At 34.7% G+C, this 22,670-nt stretch overlaps 1 protein-coding gene across 1 annotated transcript; it reads right to left on the reverse strand.

Moving 5' to 3' along the window:
• Nucleotides 1-4,561: 4,561 nt before the first annotated feature.
• On the reverse strand, nt 4,562-7,892 carry LOC111048414 (la-related protein 6). Its single transcript, XM_022334287.2, has one exon. The coding sequence runs from the start codon at nt 7,776-7,778 to the stop codon at nt 6,192-6,194; it is 1,587 nt and encodes a 528-aa protein (XP_022189979.2). The 5' UTR covers nt 7,779-7,892; the 3' UTR covers nt 4,562-6,191.
• Between the last annotated feature and the right edge of the window lie 14,778 nt (nt 7,893-22,670).

The raw sequence follows: 22,670 nt of genomic DNA on the forward strand, positions 1-22,670 counted from the left end.
ATAGATTCTATTAGGTTGAACGGAACTTGACAAACACATATGTTTATCATGTGTATGATAAGTTATGTTCAATCTAATAGAATCTATAAAGATTAAGTTATTTACATTTTGTTAATAACTTTGGTGTAAACGCAGCTTAAGTCTGTTATAAGAAATTACAAACTAATTCTTTAAACAGCGATCGAATCGAATTCAAAGGAATCACGTATTATTAGCGACATTATAGAAGGTTTTAGTCTATGAAAATAATGTTTGTTTACTATTAAATCCATTCTACTAATCAAGCTTCTACTAAATCAAGCGAACTAGGATTTGATCATTACAGTAGATCCCAATGTCAATTCCAACATTACATAAGTAGATCTTCAAATTATTTTCTTTGTAAAAACCCCTACTTGTTTTGGTAATTGATACAAAAACTGTAATACTCTTTTGTATGCTCGTTTCAAGGGCACAGTGCGTTGCCAATACAAGGAGAACCTTCAATTTGCAACTAGTCCAGTAAATCAAGTTGAGCCATTTTTTGAGCATCAGGTGTAGAAATTGTAAACAGTTATCGTTACTAGGAAGCAGGAAACAACCTTGAAGGCAATAGTCGCTCGTTAAGAAAGGTTCCGACGTCGTTAAAGAAAGAAAAAAGACAAGAAAATTGCCAGTTCTTAAGGTCATCTAACTTACCAGTAGAGAAAAAGCTTTGAATGAGCATGTTGATCTACAATAATAGTGCTTGAGTCAATTACATTATCAGTCATCTGTCAATGAACGGTAGTAGCTGTTCAGAATGAATTCGAAAAAGTCAATTTCAAAAGTTTAATGGAGTCATTTGAGACAAACTCAAGACTTGGTTCAGCAGATAAAGAAACTAATAAGAAGAGTGAGAAGCTCACTCTTGATTTGTATCTTGGAATTTCTGTAGTCCTGGATTATTCCAATGTGATAATAGTCCTGAATTATTTCGATCTTTCACTGTGATGATAGTCCAGGATTATTTCAATGCAATAGGCTGATATTCAATAGTTGAATTAACATATTTATATTGAAAATTTGATTATATTTTCTATTTATTTCTATATTGTTGTTTCAATTTATCACTCAAATTAGTTTGCTTGGCAGGATGAATTTTTCAATTATGTTAAGCATTAAGCTCAATAAATAAAAATATATGAAACGTATCAAAGAATATTTCCTGGATAAGATTTTTTGAGATTATTTCTCAATCCACTGCAATCAGTTAATTACTAATGAGATGCACGCGATAATATGTTTTGTTGTGATCCAGAATAATAGTAATTATTTAAAAATTAGTCTTTATAAATAGGAGCTTACAGATGATTTTATATCGAGAGTTCTATGAAGATTCCATATCTTCACCAGAAAGTCCATATGAGAAAGCCAAGACATTCAAAAATGAGAAGCCTTCTTTCACCTTAATGGTGTCATATTGCTCTTGATCTCATCGCATATGTACGGTTTGTATTTTTATTACCTAAACAATCATCTCCACAAAATTGAAGACTATTATATCGACATTGATATTCATTATCTCATCGAAGATATTTGATCAATGAAAACAACCTAATCATCAATAGCATGAGCTTTATTTTTCATTCAACTTAAAAAAAATAAAATATTCAATAGAATTCAATTGTCATTCAAAAACAATTTTTAGAGTCTATATTCGTTTGTGAATCGGTAATGTACGATATCTCATTTGAGATATCAATTCTTCAATTAGCTAGAAATATTATTACTTGATAATTGATTTTCTCATTTCTATTCAGTCAAGCCGCGTTCATAGATGACTTTCTGGCGCCAATATGCATGAATGTAAACGGAAGCTGGAGTTGAAACGAAACGTAAACTCACACATGCATAGGCTTTCACTGGTAAACAAGCACTCATTAGCGCCACACTTCATGTATGAACGCGCTTGAATAATCATGAACATTGCTATGCACTTTTCTATTACGAGCATCATTCATGCTGGTAAATAGTGGAATATCAAGATGATGAATATGATTGGACATAACCTATGTATAATATTTGGACAATTTGAGACAATATTAGGAAATTGTAGAAGTTTTGGGCAATAGCCTGTTTTTTCTCCTCCGATCATTGTATTGTTTGTGCTAACCTAATAAATAAATAAATGATCAACGGAGTTACTTGTCAATCATAAAAACCTGTACATGATCAGACCAATTCAAATTCAGTAGCCATGTATAGTATTACAGAATCTGAACAAAATTTTATATTCCAAATAATGGGATATTAAGATTGTAAAATATAACTTCGAACCTACCTGTGATTATGAGAAGTAGGTCCACCATCCGTGTTGGGTAAGAGTGATGCTGGTTGACATTTTTCAAGTGATCCTCGTGACTAACGTAAAAATACGGCTGTAATATTGTAACTTCTGTACTATTGTACTATCATAATAATATAGTACAGTATTGTCTTCAATAATATAATAAACACATGAGAATAGGATAAAATAAGAAACTGATTAGCTGAAAACGATTAATTTTGAAGATTCATAACTCTTGATAATATTCAATTCACCAGTAATGTGCTACCTCAACTTAACTGAAATGAAATGATAGATTCAGTTGAATCAGCTAGACTTTTTATACTTTAAAGGTGTTAAGGTGAGTTGTATCAACTGCTAACTGCAGTGTGAAGTGTACAAGTGTTGTTAGGTACGCCCAACCACAGAAAAGAGAACAATATTGTTCTTTCATCGGTGTTCACAGAAAGTGGAACAATATTGTTCTTTCCTCTGTGTGGCGTAGAGGAAGCCCTCTTGACCTCATACAGTTGATATAGCATACAGTTGCAGTTGAAATGGCATAAGCTGAAGGTGGATGGTGACGTAACTTGCAATGATTTCAACATTGCAAAAGTAATATATCAATTTCGCATATTTGGTTTTATGAATTTTTTTTAGTACTGTATTGAAAGTTGTTGCAGATCAACTCCTCTATACTGCAAGCTGCAGAACTGTTATTTTTTAATTATTGAAACTTTTGTAGTCTATTGGAGCTGCTCTTTCTTCATGAAGGACGGCAGAATGCATTTACGCAGAGATAAGCCCACCTGTTGTGGGACTCTCTATTCCTGAGCTGAGAGCCAAATATGCAGAAGGCATTCGACACTGTAGCGCTTGGAACTGCTCAACTACTGGAATTTTCATTTTATGTTATGCTGTTTCAATAAAAAAGTTTCAATTCTCTATTTGAGTATAAATGGAATGCAGCTGGTACGACAACATACTGTACCTTCTACCGCACACTTTTTTTATTCTTCGCTGAGATTTTGTGTGTGCATCAATCATAGTTGAAATAGTATTGAAGGAATGAATCTCATTTTGAAACTTTTTCTCTCTCGTCAGTATTCAATTCATTTCATTTGCCAAAACCAATAAAGAAATTTATTTTGAGAGTGATGCCATTGGCCGTTTTCACACTTACCGATTTCTCGTCGGCACGGCACGACACGACAAATAGTTCTCTGATTGGATGATTGTCGATAGGCCTACGCTAACCCAATCAGCCAATCAGAGAGCTTTCTGTCCTGACAAGTCGTGCCGTCGAGAAATCGGTAAGTGTGAAAACGTTCATTTCGATCACTATAACTTTTTTTAATATGGAGTTTCAATATCAAAGTTTTATTTGAAGATGAAATGATAAATAATATAGAACACGTATAATCCAATTTTTGTGGCCTTCAAGATTTCACTTATCATAATATATTGATATTTCATTATTGTTATAAAACGTCGTAGAACTTCCAATATGTGAATGATAGTTCATTATACCTTGAATCTTGAAAGAGCTGATACCAATAAGGGCTCGCGCACACACATCGAATTTTGTTCGTACGGTATTTTGCGGTCCTTATAAACTCTATTAGATTGAAAAGATGATTTCAATCTGATGATATTTTACAAGTTCCGTCTGATCTGATAGAATTCATAAGGACGACAAAATATCGTACGAACAAGAATCGATGTGTGTGTGTGCGGGGCTTAAATGATCTGAAAATTGCATTAGAAATCCAAACAGACCACATGAGATTCGATCATAATAATTGAAAAAGTGAACATCCTGAGAATGGACTTACCGTTATTCAAAATTCAAGTGACTGAAAATTAATGTTCACTTTAAAACTATCATAATTATTTAATTTAATTTTATTTATTAATAAATATTCATTATTTATTTATTTATTCGTGGACAGAATCACAAATCATATAAATATGATTAGGAAGGAACAACAGGCTTGGCCCAAATCTATTCCATTCCCAAATTTTGATAAATTAATAAAATGTCCAAAAATAGGTTATGTTTCTACTGTAAAACGTTCAAGTTCAATTTTCGTCCAAAAATATATACAAGCTAAACATTTTGAATTTATAGAAATTAAAACACCAAACTATATTTAAATATGACACTTAATTATCACTTCATATTGAATGAATCAAGTCATTTTATATGATGTTTTTATTATTATGTTCTCAAATAGGTCATATTATGAAGAATGAAAACTCAGAAAATTTAAATATACATAAAATATGCCTTTAATACACGAATCAAATGCGTAAATACATTCAATAAACTAATATTATGGCGTATTAATGGAAGAATACAACTGGGTAAACAATTCAACAAAAAATTCGTCATTTGTATGAATAAATTAACAACATTGTGAAAGAGAATGAATAAATAATAGTTACGCCTACTTAGTTAAATATAGTGCTTAATCAATGAGCACACATATATTTCTTGGAATCAAACTAAAAATAGTTCAACAAAATAAATTAATTAACACTAATATTTAAATAACAACTTAAAAACTACTCAAGTGAGGATTTTTACAAAAATAGTAATTGATGCATCCTAACATCAACGGTAACATTTATAATTTACATTGAAACATACTTTCATTTCCTATCACCTTCATTCAGATGATATTTGCATTGCAATTTTCAACATAGTGCACCTCTCTCTATATAAATTATTATCATAAATTAATTATTGCATCACCTATCTTACACTAAATTTACACGATATACATAAATCCTTAAGGTGACAATCACAGTTCAATTCACTAGCATAGTATCAAACATTAAAAAATTGATATAAAATGGTTGACGGAGAACAATATTGGTGGTTTGGAATTAATTTCAACTGATCTGATCTCTTAGAAATGAGATAAGAGTAAATTTATGCAGAAGTTCAGGAATTGAAAAGATGAATATTATGAGTAGAATAATTTATACTTGCGTATCTCTCCAATGGTTTTTTAAAGTCGGGGAAATTTTCATTTACAAAATTCATTTCATATCAATTAATTAAGGGTGGGATTTTCACTGTCAGCTATAAACTGTCAGTATAGAAAAAGTTTTCTCTAAGAACTCAAATATTGAAGTTATTAGATGAAAAAAGAAGACGAAGTCTTCTACAAATTGAGCGAATTATAATTTTGTATTATAATGATATAATGGTATTCTCTCATTATGAGAAATGCACAGAAATCTACTATCTTTTCCTCTTCAATGTGGATTTTTGGAACTTTGCTAATACTGTTTTTCAAATTTCATTCACTCTTAAACCTATTTACTCTATCAATACCATGTGCATGTTTTATAAGTTAAAATAATTGTAATTTTCATTAACAACTTCCAGCCACATGAGAGAATGAAATGAAGAAAAAAGATTTCCCAATATTATCCTATTCTTCAATGTTTTAGCTCTCTTAATCAATTACATGTATAAAGATATCAAATTCGAAAGATAGCTGACAGTGAAATTATTTTTAGTTATGTAAATACAGATTGTTTACAGAGGAATTGCAAAATGAAACTGCAATATCTCACATTTTGGATAGATACTACACAGAACTTTCAGAAATGCAGGGTTGGACTTGTGAAAAAGGTGATACTTGTACTTTCCGACATGCGATCTATCCTTTCAGTCTTCTACTAAATTCCTATCCGCTGTTGCAATAAATATCCTTACACATATTATAATAAATTAATTTCTGGTTGACTCACCGTATGTATCGAAATCACAGTTTGTGCACACACACATACACACTCAATGTAATAGACGCACTGAGAAGAGGTCACTTGGTGCTCAATGAATAATCGACGCACTTGGAAGAGGTCACTCGGAGGCACTTGGTGAAGGTCACTCAACGAGGGTGTGGCAGGCTGGAGCGGGCACGATGAATCCACGGCCTCCGTCCGGGCCACGCGGCATGCGAAGGATGTTCTCGGGCACAACGATGCCTCCACTGGAGCGCTGTCTCATCAGGCCGGGCTCGTAAGAGCCGGAAATACGCCGCATCGGCTCACTGTTGCTACCCGACCGAGGCCGGAAAGGCTCCGCGTCCTTGGACAGCGAAAAGCGTCGCGGCGCCGGACAGAACAGCTCTCCTGAATCCTTACGACGCACGTCGGATGCTCCGCTGTCGCACCTCGATCTGGCCGATCCGTATCCTTCCGATCCGGAGTCCTTGCCGAAGGAACCACGTCGTCCTCCACAACAGCAGCACTCCCGTGACACTGTACTGTTGGAGCGTGACCTGTTGGACATGTATCCATCTGATCCGGAATCCCAGCCGGTCGACATCCTCCTGACGCCGTGCTCGGTCATGTAGTACACACCACTGTTCGAGCGAGACCTCGAGTAACTAGATCCTGTCGACTCGGATCCCGAATCGCGAGACCAGCGTCGCTGGGTCCAGTGATCACGCACCAAATGCGGTGAGGAACACCTTCTCCCCATTCGGAAGCGGTGGTCGTCGACCTCTGAGCCACTGGGACACGATGACGAATACTCTGGCTCCACCAACCTCGAAACAGGACTCTTTTTCGAACTCACCGACTTCTTCTTGCTGGGTGGCGCATTGAGCTCCAGCACCCTCATGCCCCGGTCGTAGTCACACCGGTTGATGGCGTTGTGTGCAGATTCGGTGCGAACGAACTCGACGAGGGCGCTGATGGTGCCGTTCATTTCGGGGTGTTTGTTCACAAAGTGGCGCACATCAGCCGGGATCGGATTTCCGGGTCTGAGGATGCGTACCAACGCAATTTCTCCGCACTCACGGAACATTTCGGCGACATTCTCGACTGTGGGCTTCTCGAGCGGCAGAGCGATGGCGACCACAGTGCGTGACGGAGCCGTCTGGTCGTAGGCGGGAAGCGGGTCCACTCGTCGTAACTTGGTCCCGGCTTCGTTCACTTGCAACTTCTTCGATTTTCTCAGAGCATAGGCAACGGCTCTCCAATCTTTAGCGATGTGCTTCACACGTTTAAAACTCGATATAAGCTTGAGGGAGACGTAGCCCTCTTTGTTGCGTTTCACATGTTTCAATAAGAAGGCGTCTTTGGTGATATTGACGTCGGAGAAATAGAACTCGACCTGAGCAATTATCTTTTCCACTAATTCGTCATCAGGTGGCACGAACGGAGCTTCATCCTCTTCGTCGTCATCGTCATCCTTGGAGGCGGTGCTTTTGGGCGGTGCGGGGGCGGCACTGACGACGGTCTCAACAGGTGAAGGAGCCGGAGGCGGCACCTCCTTGCCGTCCGACTCGGAGGCGGTGTCAGACAGGTCGGCGAGATGCGCCTGGTTGTCTGCACCTCCATCGCTCTCCACCGACGAGATGCTGTCCTTTGTGTCCGAGTGCTTCATTGGCGGCCGACTGCACTTCTCCTCTGCTGACTTGTCCTGCTGCTGCTGCTCCTGTTGCTGCTCCGGCTGTTCGGGCATTTTGCCGCCGCGGGATGACAGCTGATAACCGGCAACAAAACTGAACTGACTAACTGACACAGCGCACAGCACACCACTCACTCTCACTATCCGTATCTAGACTGGCCGGCCAGCCTTCGCAAGTTATCTTTATATGAGGGGCGGGCGTGCGTGCGCGCTATCACCTACCTCTCCCCCTCCCACCACTCCTCCAACGCCTTTGCTTCCTTCCGGCCTCTGCCGCCTCACAACTCACAACTATTCGCCCTTCTTCTTCTCTCTCTTCCTATTCAAATCTCAAAGTACTTCACCTGTTGCTACCTGCTATTCCAAAATTATTTTCTAATAGCACTATTACGAACTTAATCCAATATCATCAACAGACAACTTTAATTATGGAAATAGAATCCTTGTTTAATCAACTACTGTACATTCTTTCTCATTCTCCACTTCATGATACCAAGCTTGGGATCCATTATCGTGTTATCCAGTTAAAATGAAAATTACTAATGATGCTGTTATCAATCGTGTAATCATGTGAAATTTTTTCTAGGATAATTTAAAATCGATAATAATTATTGAAGAATTATTCTAAGAAGAATTATTCTTCTTTCCTTCCTCTTCTTATGCAAATCGCAAAGTACTTCACCTGTTGATACCTGCTATTGTCAGTATTTCCAATAGAACTATTCTCAGATTCATCAACTGACAACTTGGATGAAAAAAGGAACCTTGTTCAATCAACTAATATTATATTCTTAGCTATATGATTAATTCATTATAGGCTTATTCAATTTCCACACAGAAAACACTAAACATGTAGAAGACACATTATAAGAAATTTCTAAAACTAATTATTGTATTTAATTGTAAACTATCAAATATTTTCTGTAATTGATGTAGTAGTTCTAGTTTTTTTTGGAAAATAAACATTCATTTACTATTATTCAATAATAATTAAAATCAATAAGTTTTGAACTATTATCAACCGTAGACAAGTGAGATTTTCTCTATGATCTTGGATAATATAGGTTAAGGATCTGGCATAATGAATTATTTGCTTATTCATGTGAAATTGAAGAGGTATTCAACATATACGAGAAGGAAAACTTCAATATAATTCGAGAGTGAATAAGGATGAAGGAGTCTACTTATTCGCTTCTCTTGCTTTCCAAATATAGAGTATGAAGAATGGCTGTAGAATTCAAATCAAATCTTTATTTCCACGAAAACAGAACACAACATTTGAATGAATTACAAGAGTAAGCATGTCGTAATTTGTTGCATATACTCGTTGGGATTGGGGGAAAGCTTCAAATTCATTGGAAATCACTTTCAAAATACTGTAACGTTGAATCAGCTGTTTCAAATACTTCACGAAGAACAGAATAATCTGGATAAAGCTTCTGAGAAGATTCTCAGCTCATTGAGGAATCCACAGAATATCGCATGAAATGAGGGATTAATTTATTTATTTATTTGAAAATTCACATATTTGAGGGCACCAGAAACTAAATCCCATTATTGCCCTCATAACACACATTGAGCATACAATTTGAAAAACAATACATTAAAATGAAAATAAAATAACTCAACTAATATACTATTGAGTTTTAGAAAAAAAAACAAGATACAAAAAAATAGTAGAAAACCTTGCAAATATGAAACTCATAGTATAGCAGTTAAAAGAAGAAGAAAGACGTAAGTAACTAATACTGAAGAATTAAAGAGGAAAAGAAAAAGAAACAAAGAGAAGAGAATTATGGAAACTTTGCAAATAAGAAACTTATAGATAAAAACACTAATATATTATGTAATACATAGGAAAGGAAAAAGAAAAATGAATAAAAAAGACAAAACTCAACAAACATAAATCTTATTCAAGTCCCGCCTGAACACACTGTCTGAATCAAAAAAATCTAATGCATTATCAATCCTATTGTATAATCGAAGAAACCTAAACAGGGGAGCATTGTAACCACTAACCGTTCTACATCATCTGATAATATCAAAGGTGGGATGATCTCTGGAATTGAACGCAGGAACATGGAACCTGATCAATGAGAGCAGGGAAGTAGAAGAAAATCGACCCCTTAACAAACCATGCACGGAAATCAATGAGTCTCTCTCCCGTCGTAATCTCAATGATACAAAGTGAAAGGTACCTCTCAAACGGTCTGTAGGAAAACCCAAAGGACAGGATTGGCCGAAGCGCTTGTAATAGAGAAACCTCAAAAACTTATTCTGAATCACCTCAAGACCATGAGTACACAAATCAGTATAAGGGTTCCAAATCACAGAGCAATTATTGAAACGATTCAATTATTTTACTGAATTTCCATTCAAGAGAAAGATATCCTTCTTCTATCCCAAATTCGGAATCACTGTGGGAAGAAGGCCTTATAATAATTAATTGTGGAGAGCGATAATATAAATGAATTACATTTCAAGCTGATATCTGCATTAAAACTCAGGTGGAAAACTATGTTTGTAATTGAGGTATAAGCTCCCTCTCACTATGATGATGACAAAGTTTAAATCCTTCAAGAGCTCAAATATATTTATGTTATAAGGTGCGTACAGATATACGCGCCTCGAACATGAGGAATTCACTTTTAACCAGCTGACTATATCCGTATTTTTACAGAAACGGTAAGATACAGATATAGCATGACATGCTAAACAGCTTGACATCAGCTGATTAAAAGTGAATTGCTCATGTTCGCGGCGCATATATCTGTGCGTACAGATATACGCGCCGCGGACATGAGGAAATCACTTTAAATCAGCTGAATATATCTGTATTTTTACAGAAACGGTAAGATACAGATATGAAAAGCTTGGCATCAGCTGATTAAAAGTGAATTGCTCATGTTCGCGGCGCGTATATCTGTACGCACCTTATGATATCAAATGTAGCAAGAATCTTATGAAGATTACTTCTTATAAACTTCAATTTCTGGATCAACAGATGTCACTCGATAAATGTAACTAATCATTATTATTACCGAATGTTTAATTGAGAAACGATTACTTACTATATTGTTCAGAGAAATTATCATAACGATCATAATTATCGTATTTCCTTCCTAAAGGGATATTCTCAGCCCCAATGGACGTGAGCTTCCAGTACCAAAAGTGTTCGCAGTCGGGTGACCTGTTGAAGCCAGCTCCGCTACTTATGGGCTCAGAATATTAACTTCTCGGTGACCACCATAATCATAATCATCATTATCATAATCTTGATCATCATCTCCATAATCAGCAACATCACTCAAAATCATGCACGACACTAGTAACTAATAACGAATAATCAAATCGTAGCCCTTCAACCCTCGGTTTATAATAGGAGAATCGCAATAGGTTGCTACTTTAGTTGAATAACTATTGATGATGAAAAGGCTTCCCAGCTTACCTTGCCAGTCTAGAGCATAAGGGTGAATGTTTCATAACGAACCCCCAACTAAGTGGATCACTGCAAGCGAACAGAACGTTCGCATTCCTTTCTACATAACCCCTTGTTCCCAAGGGGTAGAAGAACTATTGGCATTTCATCATGTAATTTACCTTCATAAGACAGAACATGAGTATGTTTATCCTCAAAATTTGTTGGAAGCGTGAAGAGGTTTCAAGTTATAAGTTAAGAGTTCCCAACCTCTCATCACTAATTGAAATTGAAAAATTGTAAGCATGAGTGTAACAATATTAATATCATCGGCTGTGGATCATTATCCATTCATATATTATCATCAAGAATTGTGATCTATTATTCATAAGGAATTATCAATTATTGTTAGTTATCAATAATTGGAGTGATCCGTGGTCTAGTGGATAGAGTGTTTGCGTAGCAGCATAGAGATCCCAGGTTCAAAAACAAAAAGTTTTTTAACCAGTCCCGTGTTATCGGATGGGAACGTTAAACTGTCGGTCCTGGCTGAAGTATGACAGTCGTAAGGCCCTTTGACGTCTTAAATTCAGGCGGTGGGACCTTCCCGCAAGGGACTCCCTACCAACAAAAGCCATACGAATTCACTTTTTTTACTTTTTAGCAACCGTAATCATTATCAATAATTGCAATCAAAGAAAATTCTTCCATAATTCAATATTAGAAGAAATTGAAATGTAATGACACATGCACTTCTTAAGTGAATAAAGAGGAAGACAGTTGGAGAATTTTCCTGTCCAGGTTGTAAACAGTTTTCTGATTGGAAAACGAGACTGGAGAATCAATATTCAAGGGAGATAAAGATTTGTAAAACTGTTCCTAATTCAGTTATGAGTTACCCAATATTCTATATGTTTTGTATAATCAAACACATAGGCATGAAACTCAAATTTAATAATTCTTCTAACTGAACCTTGTAAATCGAAAATGTTCTCAAACTCTGACTAATATGGTCAAATGATATCTTCTACTAAGATATAGTTAGTATAGTTACTATCTTCTACTATAGATATAGAATAGTATAGTAATTCTATAATAAGAATCCATCCCATGATTAAAGGTAGTGCAGAACACACTACATCAGTTTGGTTGAAGCTACAAGGCAGTCTTTTATAATTTTTCAAAATGTCCATCACTGTAGAAGTGAACAGGGACCAACTTAGAAAACCGAGTGAATTACGTATTTACAAGTGCCGAAAAGATGTAAAATAGAAAATAGATGAAGGTCGTATTCCCATATCTCACCTCCTTCAAAATAGACAGTTAAACTTGGCCTAGTTGTTGGAGTGCACGAATAATTAGGCCTATTGTCAGTGTCCACATGCTCCTCTACTCACTGATAAAATAGACCAAGAGCTTCTTCCAGTCACATTTACTACTAATTGGCTCTCTTGTTTTATCACTAACTTGTAAAAGTATTGGTTTCTTTCACTGTGCTGTATATTCATCAATAATTGATTACACGTTGATTAACAATATTATTATTGAAAAGAAATTCTGCACATCTCACGCTAGAAGGGATAGATGGAGAACAGATTGTTTTGTTATTCCTAATAATTATAACAATAATTATAATAATATAGAATAATATAATAATATAGAACACATTATAATAATATAGAATGGTATTATAATAAATATCGGGGCACCGAGCTTCGCTCGTTATTTATTTATAAACTATTGATAAACAGAGCACAATTCTTTAAAATGATTGGGGAAGGACTAACAGGCACAGCTCAAAACTGTTTCTTCTCCGAATTTTTATTCATACACTCACTATAAATAGTCCACAAAGTAGGTTATGTTCCATACACTTGAATTCAGGTTCAATTTTCAGTCCAAACATTTAAAAACAAAAAAGTTCTAATTTAGATTATTTACAACACAAATTGAATAACAAAATAACACTCACTAATCACTTAGAACTATAAAATAATGATTAACTTTGAATATTATGATATACCAGCTCATGTCAACAAATCAGATTATTTTGATCGAGTCAATTAAAATTTTCAGATTTCTCGCGAGATACGGTGAGCTAATTGATTACACAGCTGATCTCCCACACAGGCGACGAAATTATCATCTGTTTTTCCAAGTATGAATTATCCTTTTCATGTCCTTCAGGGAGTTTTCCCAGGGATGAGACCTGGTGCAATAGAATTTTTATATCATAAACCTACTATGTTCCAAATTTCGTGAAAATCTATAGAGCTGTTTTCGAAATCCGTTGAACATAAATAACCAGATGTAAAAATATAAAAATAACCAGATATAAAAATATAAACAGATATACAGAAATTGCTCGCCTAATATAATAGGATAATATAGAACGTTTGGTTCCTTTGAAACTTTCATTCAGAATCTCTGCAACGAACAGTTAACCATCCATTTCAACGGTTTCTACGTAGAAGATCCTTCCAAACAGCCCTGAGGAAAAATACTCTTGGAGAGAATTCAGTTTCAAAATTTATTTACAAACAACAGAATTGGGTTATCAACATTGCAAGGTCTATTAGTGAATCAGCTATTTGGAAATAAGCCAATAAAATATTTTTTCCACAACACGAAAGTCATTGAGATTAATATAACTGGATCAGTTCTTTTCGTTTGGCCAAATATCAAAAATCGGCAAAGCATTATATTTTCATTCATGAAAAAGCATATATTGATTCTGAAACATCGGATATTTTATGCCCCTCAACTGATTTTCTGCAATTTTCACTCATATTGTCTCGAAAAATATAAAAATACTGTTATTCAGTTTTAATAATATGTAGTTTCAGCACTCATCATAATATACTTCTAATCTAAATAAGAATTCACTTCTCTTAAATCAATTTATCAATTATTATTTTAGAAAATTGATTCTAAACCCATACTTTATTCTTGTATTAAAGACATAATTACTCGTATAATATTATACTTTATTGCCAATGAGATGTTACGGATGGTGTCCAATAAAACCAGAACAAGATCATAGACAACATCACGTAGTTGTCATAATACAGACTGGATAGAATATCATCACCCATTCAACTCAAAGAATAGATAATTGAACCATCATTCATCATTCCTAGGTGAGGAAGAATCGTAGGCTCTTCAAATTAGGGTTTGAAATGAAAATTAAATACAGAGTAGGACGTACTCAAAGTACACTATCAAGTAACCCGATATTGGATACTGAAGTTCATAACAAGAAGGAAACTTTTCATTTAATATGTTGATTACGGAAATTTCAAACCCTAATCTTCTGTAATTGATACGCATATTCATTCATGAAAAAGTTATTGAAGCTTCCCAGGTAGGAGGAAATAGAAAAAATGTATCAAAGGAGAACAACAAGTTGGAAGAAGTTGTTATAATCTCAAGATGTGAGACAAGCTGCATTGAGAAGGCACTGTATTATTGATTTGAGGTTGAGGTCATCAAGTACAGGACTCTTTGTCCAAGGTTCAGTAGTCGGCTTTGGCTTCCCTGCTTCCATTCTGCCCGACAGTAGTTTTCTTTCCACAGCTGCAACAGATAAGTTTTGCTTTGAGCGTTTTTGCTCAAAAGTAGACTACTTGTCAATAAACCGTTGGATAACTTATGAAATGATGAAAGATCCTACAACGCATATTTCTTAAACTATCCATAATAAAGTTTTAATTAGCGTAAATTTATTGACTCCTCATGTCTGCTAATTGTTAAAAATTGTTATTCCGAACCTCTGATAGAGACCTGACTACTTGCTTGAGGACAGAACTGTTCGTAATCAATAAGATATTATATCCTACATAACATTACACAGATACTCTAGTAAAATCACGTAGACCACCATACTGAACATGATCATTCATCGTCTCTTTTTGATATGATAAGATAAATTACTTTTCAATATAATAGTACAAGATCGATGCTATAAATACTATAGTAATACCAGAGACAAGAATAATATAGTTATCCTTACTTATCCTTCATCTATGGTATAATACTTAAATACTATAGTAATAGTACAATACTGTAATGAATTTTGATTTAGCATTATTATGAACAAAAATATTGAAATACAGGCTTACTCACATTGAGTATTACACCCAGATTTGAAGTTGCGTGAATAATAATTTTTGTAACACATACTAAGCTTGACGTAGAGTGAGGATTATATTCCAGCGAAAAATTCATTCTTATTAACTAAGCATGGATTGTTCAATTTATCAATGATATTATTGGACTAGTGAAAAAGTTCATTAAAATGGGAAAATCAATTGGAAATGATTTCATTAGGAATGATTGATTTTTACAACGAAAATGGAAGTTGAAAAAGCTTGAAACTCTAGGCCAATGGCAGGCGGTCACAAAGTGTGAGGGGAGTGGCTAGAGTTGATTAATCAATACCTGAGCCAATCAGAAGGCGTTGTAGGTTTCTATTTAAAAAGGAAGTGCTGATACTGCATCTTTCGCTACTTTAGCTGTATATTCTAAAATTTTGTTCTCATTATGATGCTTTCTCTTCAATGTTAATCTGAATTAATTAATTTCGTGAATACTGCAATAGTTTCCTCCAATAACTGGTTGATGAGAATGAAACTATGAAGGTATTTTTAGTAAAAGGTGCGCTTTTCTGATATTGAACCAACTTGGACTCACATGAAAATACAACTCAACTTGAAAATTTATTGTTATCATAATGTAATTGTTACAGGGTAGATGTATTTTTTGTGAGTATCCAGTCAAATATGAATTATCTAGTGGTGTATAAATAGTGGCCTATCGGTTTCTAATGAAAACTTTGATTTCCGATCATCAAGTGTATAAATAGTGGCCTATCGGTTTCTAATGAAGACTTTAATTTCCGATCATCAAGTACTGCAGCATGTAATCCATTATTTTGATTAATAACATTGTAATATAATTGTATTTTTCTGGCTTCAAAAGAGGCGAATTTATAATATAAAAAATTTTTGAATCAAAGTCCAATGCTATGTCGAACTCTATATTGATTGTTTTGTATTCATGAAATTGATATAGTATAAAAATCTGAGAGTAGGTTACAGTTCCGGCTGCCCTTGACTGCTGAGCGCGATCATGTCATGGGAATATTTCTCGCTCGTCTCCTCTATTAAAATGCCCTTTTAATGATGTTAATCTTGAGTCTGACCTTTCACACTCACTTATCGCACTCGGTTCCGATTCAGAAGTTCGTTGAAAGAAACTAATAAATAATAAACGGGAAATAAAACCTCGAAAATAAAACAATGTATTTTCAATATCTTCACGCAGCCATAATTCGCCAAATTCTGCGGTTGAGGAAAATGTGAAAATAATCATACAATGATAGGCTTTGAGGATTACGGATGGAAGATTGCATAATGGGTTCTTATTCGGCAGGACTTGATCGAGTTCTCAACCAAATTGAATTGTTCCATTGCTTTTCATTAAGAGACTACTGTTTTTCATTCAAAGGTCACGCAGCATGGCATTGGAGAGAATTTTCATCATTACTTAATACTCTTGTCATAATAGCTGCTTCCTCAAGTATTTTTTTCGAATGATTCAATGAGTTAATAGACACAGTAGAGACTTTTCTAGTCGAATTAGTCGAACAAACTATTTATACATTTCATTCAAATACAAGCTTAGTCGAATCAGTCAAAAGAACTATTTATATAGTATATTTCATTCAAATACAAATACAAATCAATCCATATTTTGTCTATTACAAATGACAATACTGATACTACTATTATATTATATTGATTATTCGATTACATATTCAACTCTTTCAGTAAGTCACATGAGATTGAAAATTACACGAAGTCGACAATAAAAAATTAAACGTTATTTCAAATAATCGTTGTTCATTATTTTGCTTCATCAGCTCATTACTTTTTTCATCAACTTTCAACACGTTTAAAACTACTGTACATCCTCATATTTTGGTATCGTTGTATCAAAATTTCTAACAAATAGAATTTATGCAGCCTATTTCCTCTTTGAACGAAGTAACTAAAGTTCTAAACTTTAGAACGCTCTGAAAACTTCAGGTTTAGGCGTTTCGTGAAACTTTACAAGAGAATAATTACTCTCCAACAATCATAATATATCGAATAAAAACATAAAATCGGAACTTTTTTTATTAATTGACATCGGACACAAGTGAAATGGAGAAAATTGAGAATTAGATGCCTGAGTCATGAAAAATCTCTCCACAGGTGAAGAATGATAATTAAAGTTCACAAGTAGTCTCATTCTTTCTCGGTAAGTGGCTGGCTTCAACACTTCCAGGGCTTCATAGAAGAAGCAAGTTATAAAATTGGTCATTCCTACAGTAACAATCATTCAATATTACGGTATCATATATTTCAATCATAAATCGTCAAATTTAATTGTACTTTACATTATTATTTTTACTCAAACTGTTGAATGTGATTTGATTCTCCAATAAAAATTTTAAAAAAATCTGCTGTGAGTAGCCAATATTCTCTCAGTACTTCCCTCACCATCCCTCTCTATCATAGTTGAAAAAATATTGCATTCCTCTCTCACCCAATTAGACAAACGTGAGTTAATAGTCAAACAGTCACAGTGTCCAATACTTACTTCAGTAGACTTGACATATAATACTAGATTACAGCCACAAACAACTACCGCACTAGACCAGATTGCTCTTTAGACCAGGATGGTTGAAGTTTGAAGACCCACTGTGTTAATTGATTGTACAAGAGATAAATAATCAATTTAACGGTATCTTCACTCTATGATTTCACATTGTAATACTCTGTTGGTTAAAAGAGGAAAACAAGCACAGTTCTTGATCACTCTTCAGATTAGAATTGTTCAGATCTGCAGAGCCACACTCAGTCGTATTCGGAGAAAGGGGTTTGAGTATTGTAAAAATATAGTAAGTCCACAAGTGTTGAGTGTCTTGGAAAGTTTCAAATTGGATATCATGCAAATGCAAGTTTTCAACGATCTATATGTAGAGTGCCATAGAATCTAAATAAAATTGAATATTTTGTAAAGTTTTAAATCGTATATTATGCAAATTAAGTGTACTATTGATCTATGGGGAGTGTCAAAGAAGAAACTTTGTTCGACATTGTATTCTCCAATCATGATGCAACTTCTAAGCGGAATAGCATGTGCATTTATTGTGTTTCACCAGTCGAACCACCTCTGTTGCGAGCATGTGGGGCTTCAATAATTCTAGTCTCATAACTACTACTTGCTCAGTTCAGCAGCCCACACATCTTCCGAAACACGTAACAAGCTCCCTTTTCACTAGACTGGCTTCGCAGTACTATTCGCTAAACTCTTGCCCTTACATCAGGACTGAAAGCCGGTTACAGACATCGTTGCAAGTGAACTGAATCTTTCGCCGAATAAATTCCTCTGTTATCTACGTGGAAATTCTTTCACATAAGAATCACAGGGACTAAGCTGATTCAATGACTATTATCCAAGAATAAACTACTATATGTGGTAGCTTCAAAACTTGGAAGGATTTATTTACAGTGGGATGAGTTCGAAGTTCGTAGAAGCCCACGAAAAATGATGATGAAACAGTGATGTGATAAAACTCAGGAGTCCTACATACATTTATTTAACTCATGTTCTTCGACCGAGTCAAATCTTAGAGGTGTTTCCAGAGAGAGAAGAAGAAGAGAGGATAGTACTCACTATTTCAATTTTTCCTCCCAATAATCATAAGAATGAGATTATTATGGAAACCTAGGATATAGATGAACCACTGAATTAGTTTTTTTGGAATTGGAATGGCAGATAGTAGAAGTTGATGAAAGCATAGGTAAGCTGCTCAAACTATCATCAAATGAAAAATGTTGATGTATATAAAACGTGAAGAGAAAGCAGAGTAATATTCGCATATTGAGGTAGAAGACTTTAGAGAGTATGTTCATTTCCAGTGCCAAAGAAGGCAACACCATACACACAAGCTTGGGAATGGCATAAATAACAGTAAACAGCAAAGATACTATTCAAAGGCAATTCATTGATATACTCATCTGCATATTTTAAGAAAATTTGGATTCTCATAAGCATCTATTGGAGAGAAACTGGTACAGTCTAGAAGAGTACGAGATTTTCATTTTCACATTGAACGATTCTAAATTTCATCATGATTACGTTGTAATCCACTATTCTAGCTTTTTTAATCGCGTTATGCAGTACTTGAGAAGAAGAAGCTTGCGTCCATGAAAAAAAACATGATCAACAACTTGAAGAAAGGAAATCAAATGTTGTTGATGATAAATAATTTGTTCCTGTTTGAGAAGGTGCTAAAAATGAAACAACGTTGTTTACAAAATCTTATAACGGCTACATTTCTAAATAGTATTTGGTAACTGTTTACGGAATCAGTTCTATTTTTTGTACGTCGAAAACAACAAGCAGATAGACGAGTGTTTTCTATGAGCCAGCCTATTGTGCCTATCAAACGGTCATGTGTTCAGAACTCGGAAATAGCCTTGATATTGTGTCGAGTATATGGCCTTAACACATTTCTGTTAGGTTACATGTCGAGAGTAATAATTAGATCCTTAAATGCTCTAAAATCGTCGCGATTGTAAACATGTAGAGTGGAAAGGACATTCTCATCACGCTATTGTCACACTTCCTCAAGTCTTCATTGAATTTCAACTCAATTTTAACCGATTTGGAAGGTTGACATCACTCGTCATTTCCAATTACTCTGTGTATTATCATTGAAGATGATAGAAATATCAAAATGTCACCAACAGATATGTGTGACAGGGTCGCAGAAAAAGCACGAAATATATACTGAACCGTAGCTTTCCCTAGCAAAAAGGCGGGTCGGTGATGATTGAATCGAATTATGAAGAATAGTTTTCCAGATTCAATCAACGATTATGTAACTGACAACCAATTACTCACATGGATTCTTTTTATTCATTCAACTCTCACCGCAATAATAGGATTGATTTTTGTCCACTCCTACTTTCAAATTTGATTTTTATTCATACATAGCGCTAGACAGCATTCTTGTACTTCGAAGTGAGGTTTTTCAATTTTCCTTACTCTAGGCCCCGGTCACTCAAAAGACTGTTAAATTTTAATCATGATTGAATGCCTCGAGTACCAATCAGAGAAGCGTTCTGATTGGTTTTCGTGATATTTAATCATGATTGAAATGTAACAGTCTTCTGTACAAACGGGCCTCAGTCGTTCTGTTCAGTCCTATGTTTTACCATAGAGAAACAATAGCGTAAGTAGATATCCCATGATATAGGGCGTTTATGTCGCAACTTTTACTGTTATCTCAAGCCGATAGTCCTCCACGTAGTTCTTTCCCGTGAAGCTGTGTGACGCTGGTCATATTGTGCCGTTCATTCACTCTCACCTGGCCAAAACGGTAAAAATCGACAATAATCGACAGACAGACAGACAGACAAAAGTTTCTTTATTTCAAAAAAAAATCATTTAAAAAAATAAAACATGCAGTGCTCATTCATTGTAATACAAAAAAACTTAATAACCATTGTGTTTCAACATCATCCTAGAACCTAAATTACCGTATATAAGTAAAAATAAATTTTAAGTAAAGTGTCTAAAATAAAACGAATGCATTGATTTAAATTTCAAATTTTAGTTTATAAATCTTAATGTGGCTTAATATGTTTCAAGGAAAACGATGAGAAACATAATATTATATTTAAGGAAATGAGCACAATGAATAATATGAAAATGGTCTGCATGGGCTAGATGCCAGTGCGCAGACCAGAGTAGCTACTTAGACATGTTTTTATAGGGAGAGAATATAGTATCAGAATAATTTAGATTTTTTTATGTATAATCTTTTCCTCCTTTTCGTTACTAAATAGGCTTACTTTAATAAAAGAATGAAACTGCAGATATAGGTTCCCTTCAGCACAAAAAATCATCAGTGTTAGTTTTGATAGTGACTATTGTAATTAGTTGAAATAATATTTTCTGATTTATCTATTCCTAATTGTAGTAAGAAAATCTTTAATTTTACAGTAATCGGCTTGAGTTAACAGTAAAAGTTGCGACATAAACGCCCTATACCATGGGATATCTACTTACGCTATTGTTTCTCTATGGTTTTACTAAGTGCTTGTTCCTATGTTATGCTCGATCGCGAGCGTGACCCTAAGTAGAAGCTAAACATTGATCTGTCCGTTCTGTTCGTACCCTAAAGCCACGCACACACACATCGATTTTTGTTTGTACGATATTTTCTTATTAATTCGATATGTTCGAATTAATTCTTATTTGTTCGATATGTTCTTATTAATTCTATTACATTAAACGATGATATCAAACAGATGATGTTTGCCAAGTTCCGTTTAATCTGATAGAATTCATAAGAACGGCAAAATATCGTACAAACAAAAATCGATGTGTGTGTGCTTGGCTTTAGGGCCGAAACACACATACCAAGGATCTTCTCAGACTCTAATCGGCACGGCACGACGGGACAAGAAACTCTCCGATTGACTGATTCTTGATACGCCAACCCAATCAGCCAATCTGAGAGCTTCCTATTCTGTAGTTCAGTGCCGACTCGTATGAAATAACGCTTCGTGTTTTTCGGCCCTTAGTGTGCAAGCATAATGACGCGGCGAAAGTAGCTTGAGAGTGATGAATGTAATGCATGTATTAAAACAGGTCGAAACATACCACTTCATTTAAAAACATGCTTTACATCCAATACTCTCAAACTTGAAGCTTTCTTCACCGCTCCACTGTTTGCACCCTTAGAACCGTACTTTAGAAAGTGTCCTTTCAACATAGTATAGCTGAAGATGTGGCAGGTTTTACGATGAAACCTGGGTACTGAAATGAAAGTGTTTTTACAAAAAACATGTAGTATTGTCAATATCAGTGTCTTTTCTCTCTCTTGTTTCTTTCTTTCAACACCTTACCAATACCTATGCCATTACTTTGACTTAATTGCTATGTCTAAATGACAAACTGTAAGGTCAACCTAGGTCTTTGTTACGTACACTACTTATCAACCAATAAGAATATGGAAATGATATTATACTGCTCAACAACATTCATAAAATACTATATTCTTGTTGTACCTTGATATTCAAAAAACATTTTACTTGAATGGGCTATTTTTTAAAAAAATAATAAGAACAATATGAAAACTTGTAGTACCCTTTATTATTTAAAATATTACAATGACTAGTTTCGACCATAACTTAGCTCATTTTCAAGTTAAAATGTGGAAAATAAATAAACAAGTTGATACTAGTCGAAACTAGTCATTGTAATATTTTGAATAATAAAGGGTACTACAAGTTTTCATATTAACTCTTTTGAACTTTGTTCTTATCAAATTGATATTCAGTTATATTAAAACTCTATTACCGAAATGTTCTCTGTGATCTTTACTAGCATTTGGGTCTCTATTTTTAATTTTGGGTTTTGCATTTGCCTAGTCTCGATCGCGATTCAGTACGATGACATCCAAT

The sequence above is a fragment of the Nilaparvata lugens genome, chromosome 2 (assembly GCF_014356525.2).
Source record: "Nilaparvata lugens isolate BPH chromosome 2, ASM1435652v1, whole genome shotgun sequence".
NCBI classification, from domain to species: Eukaryota; Metazoa; Arthropoda; class Insecta; order Hemiptera; family Delphacidae; genus Nilaparvata; species Nilaparvata lugens.

Coding starts and splice junctions, on each gene's coding strand:
- LOC111048414 (XM_022334287.2), bottom strand. CDS start 7,778: ATGCCCGAACAGCCGGAGCAGCAACAGGAGCAGCAGCAGCAGGACAAG.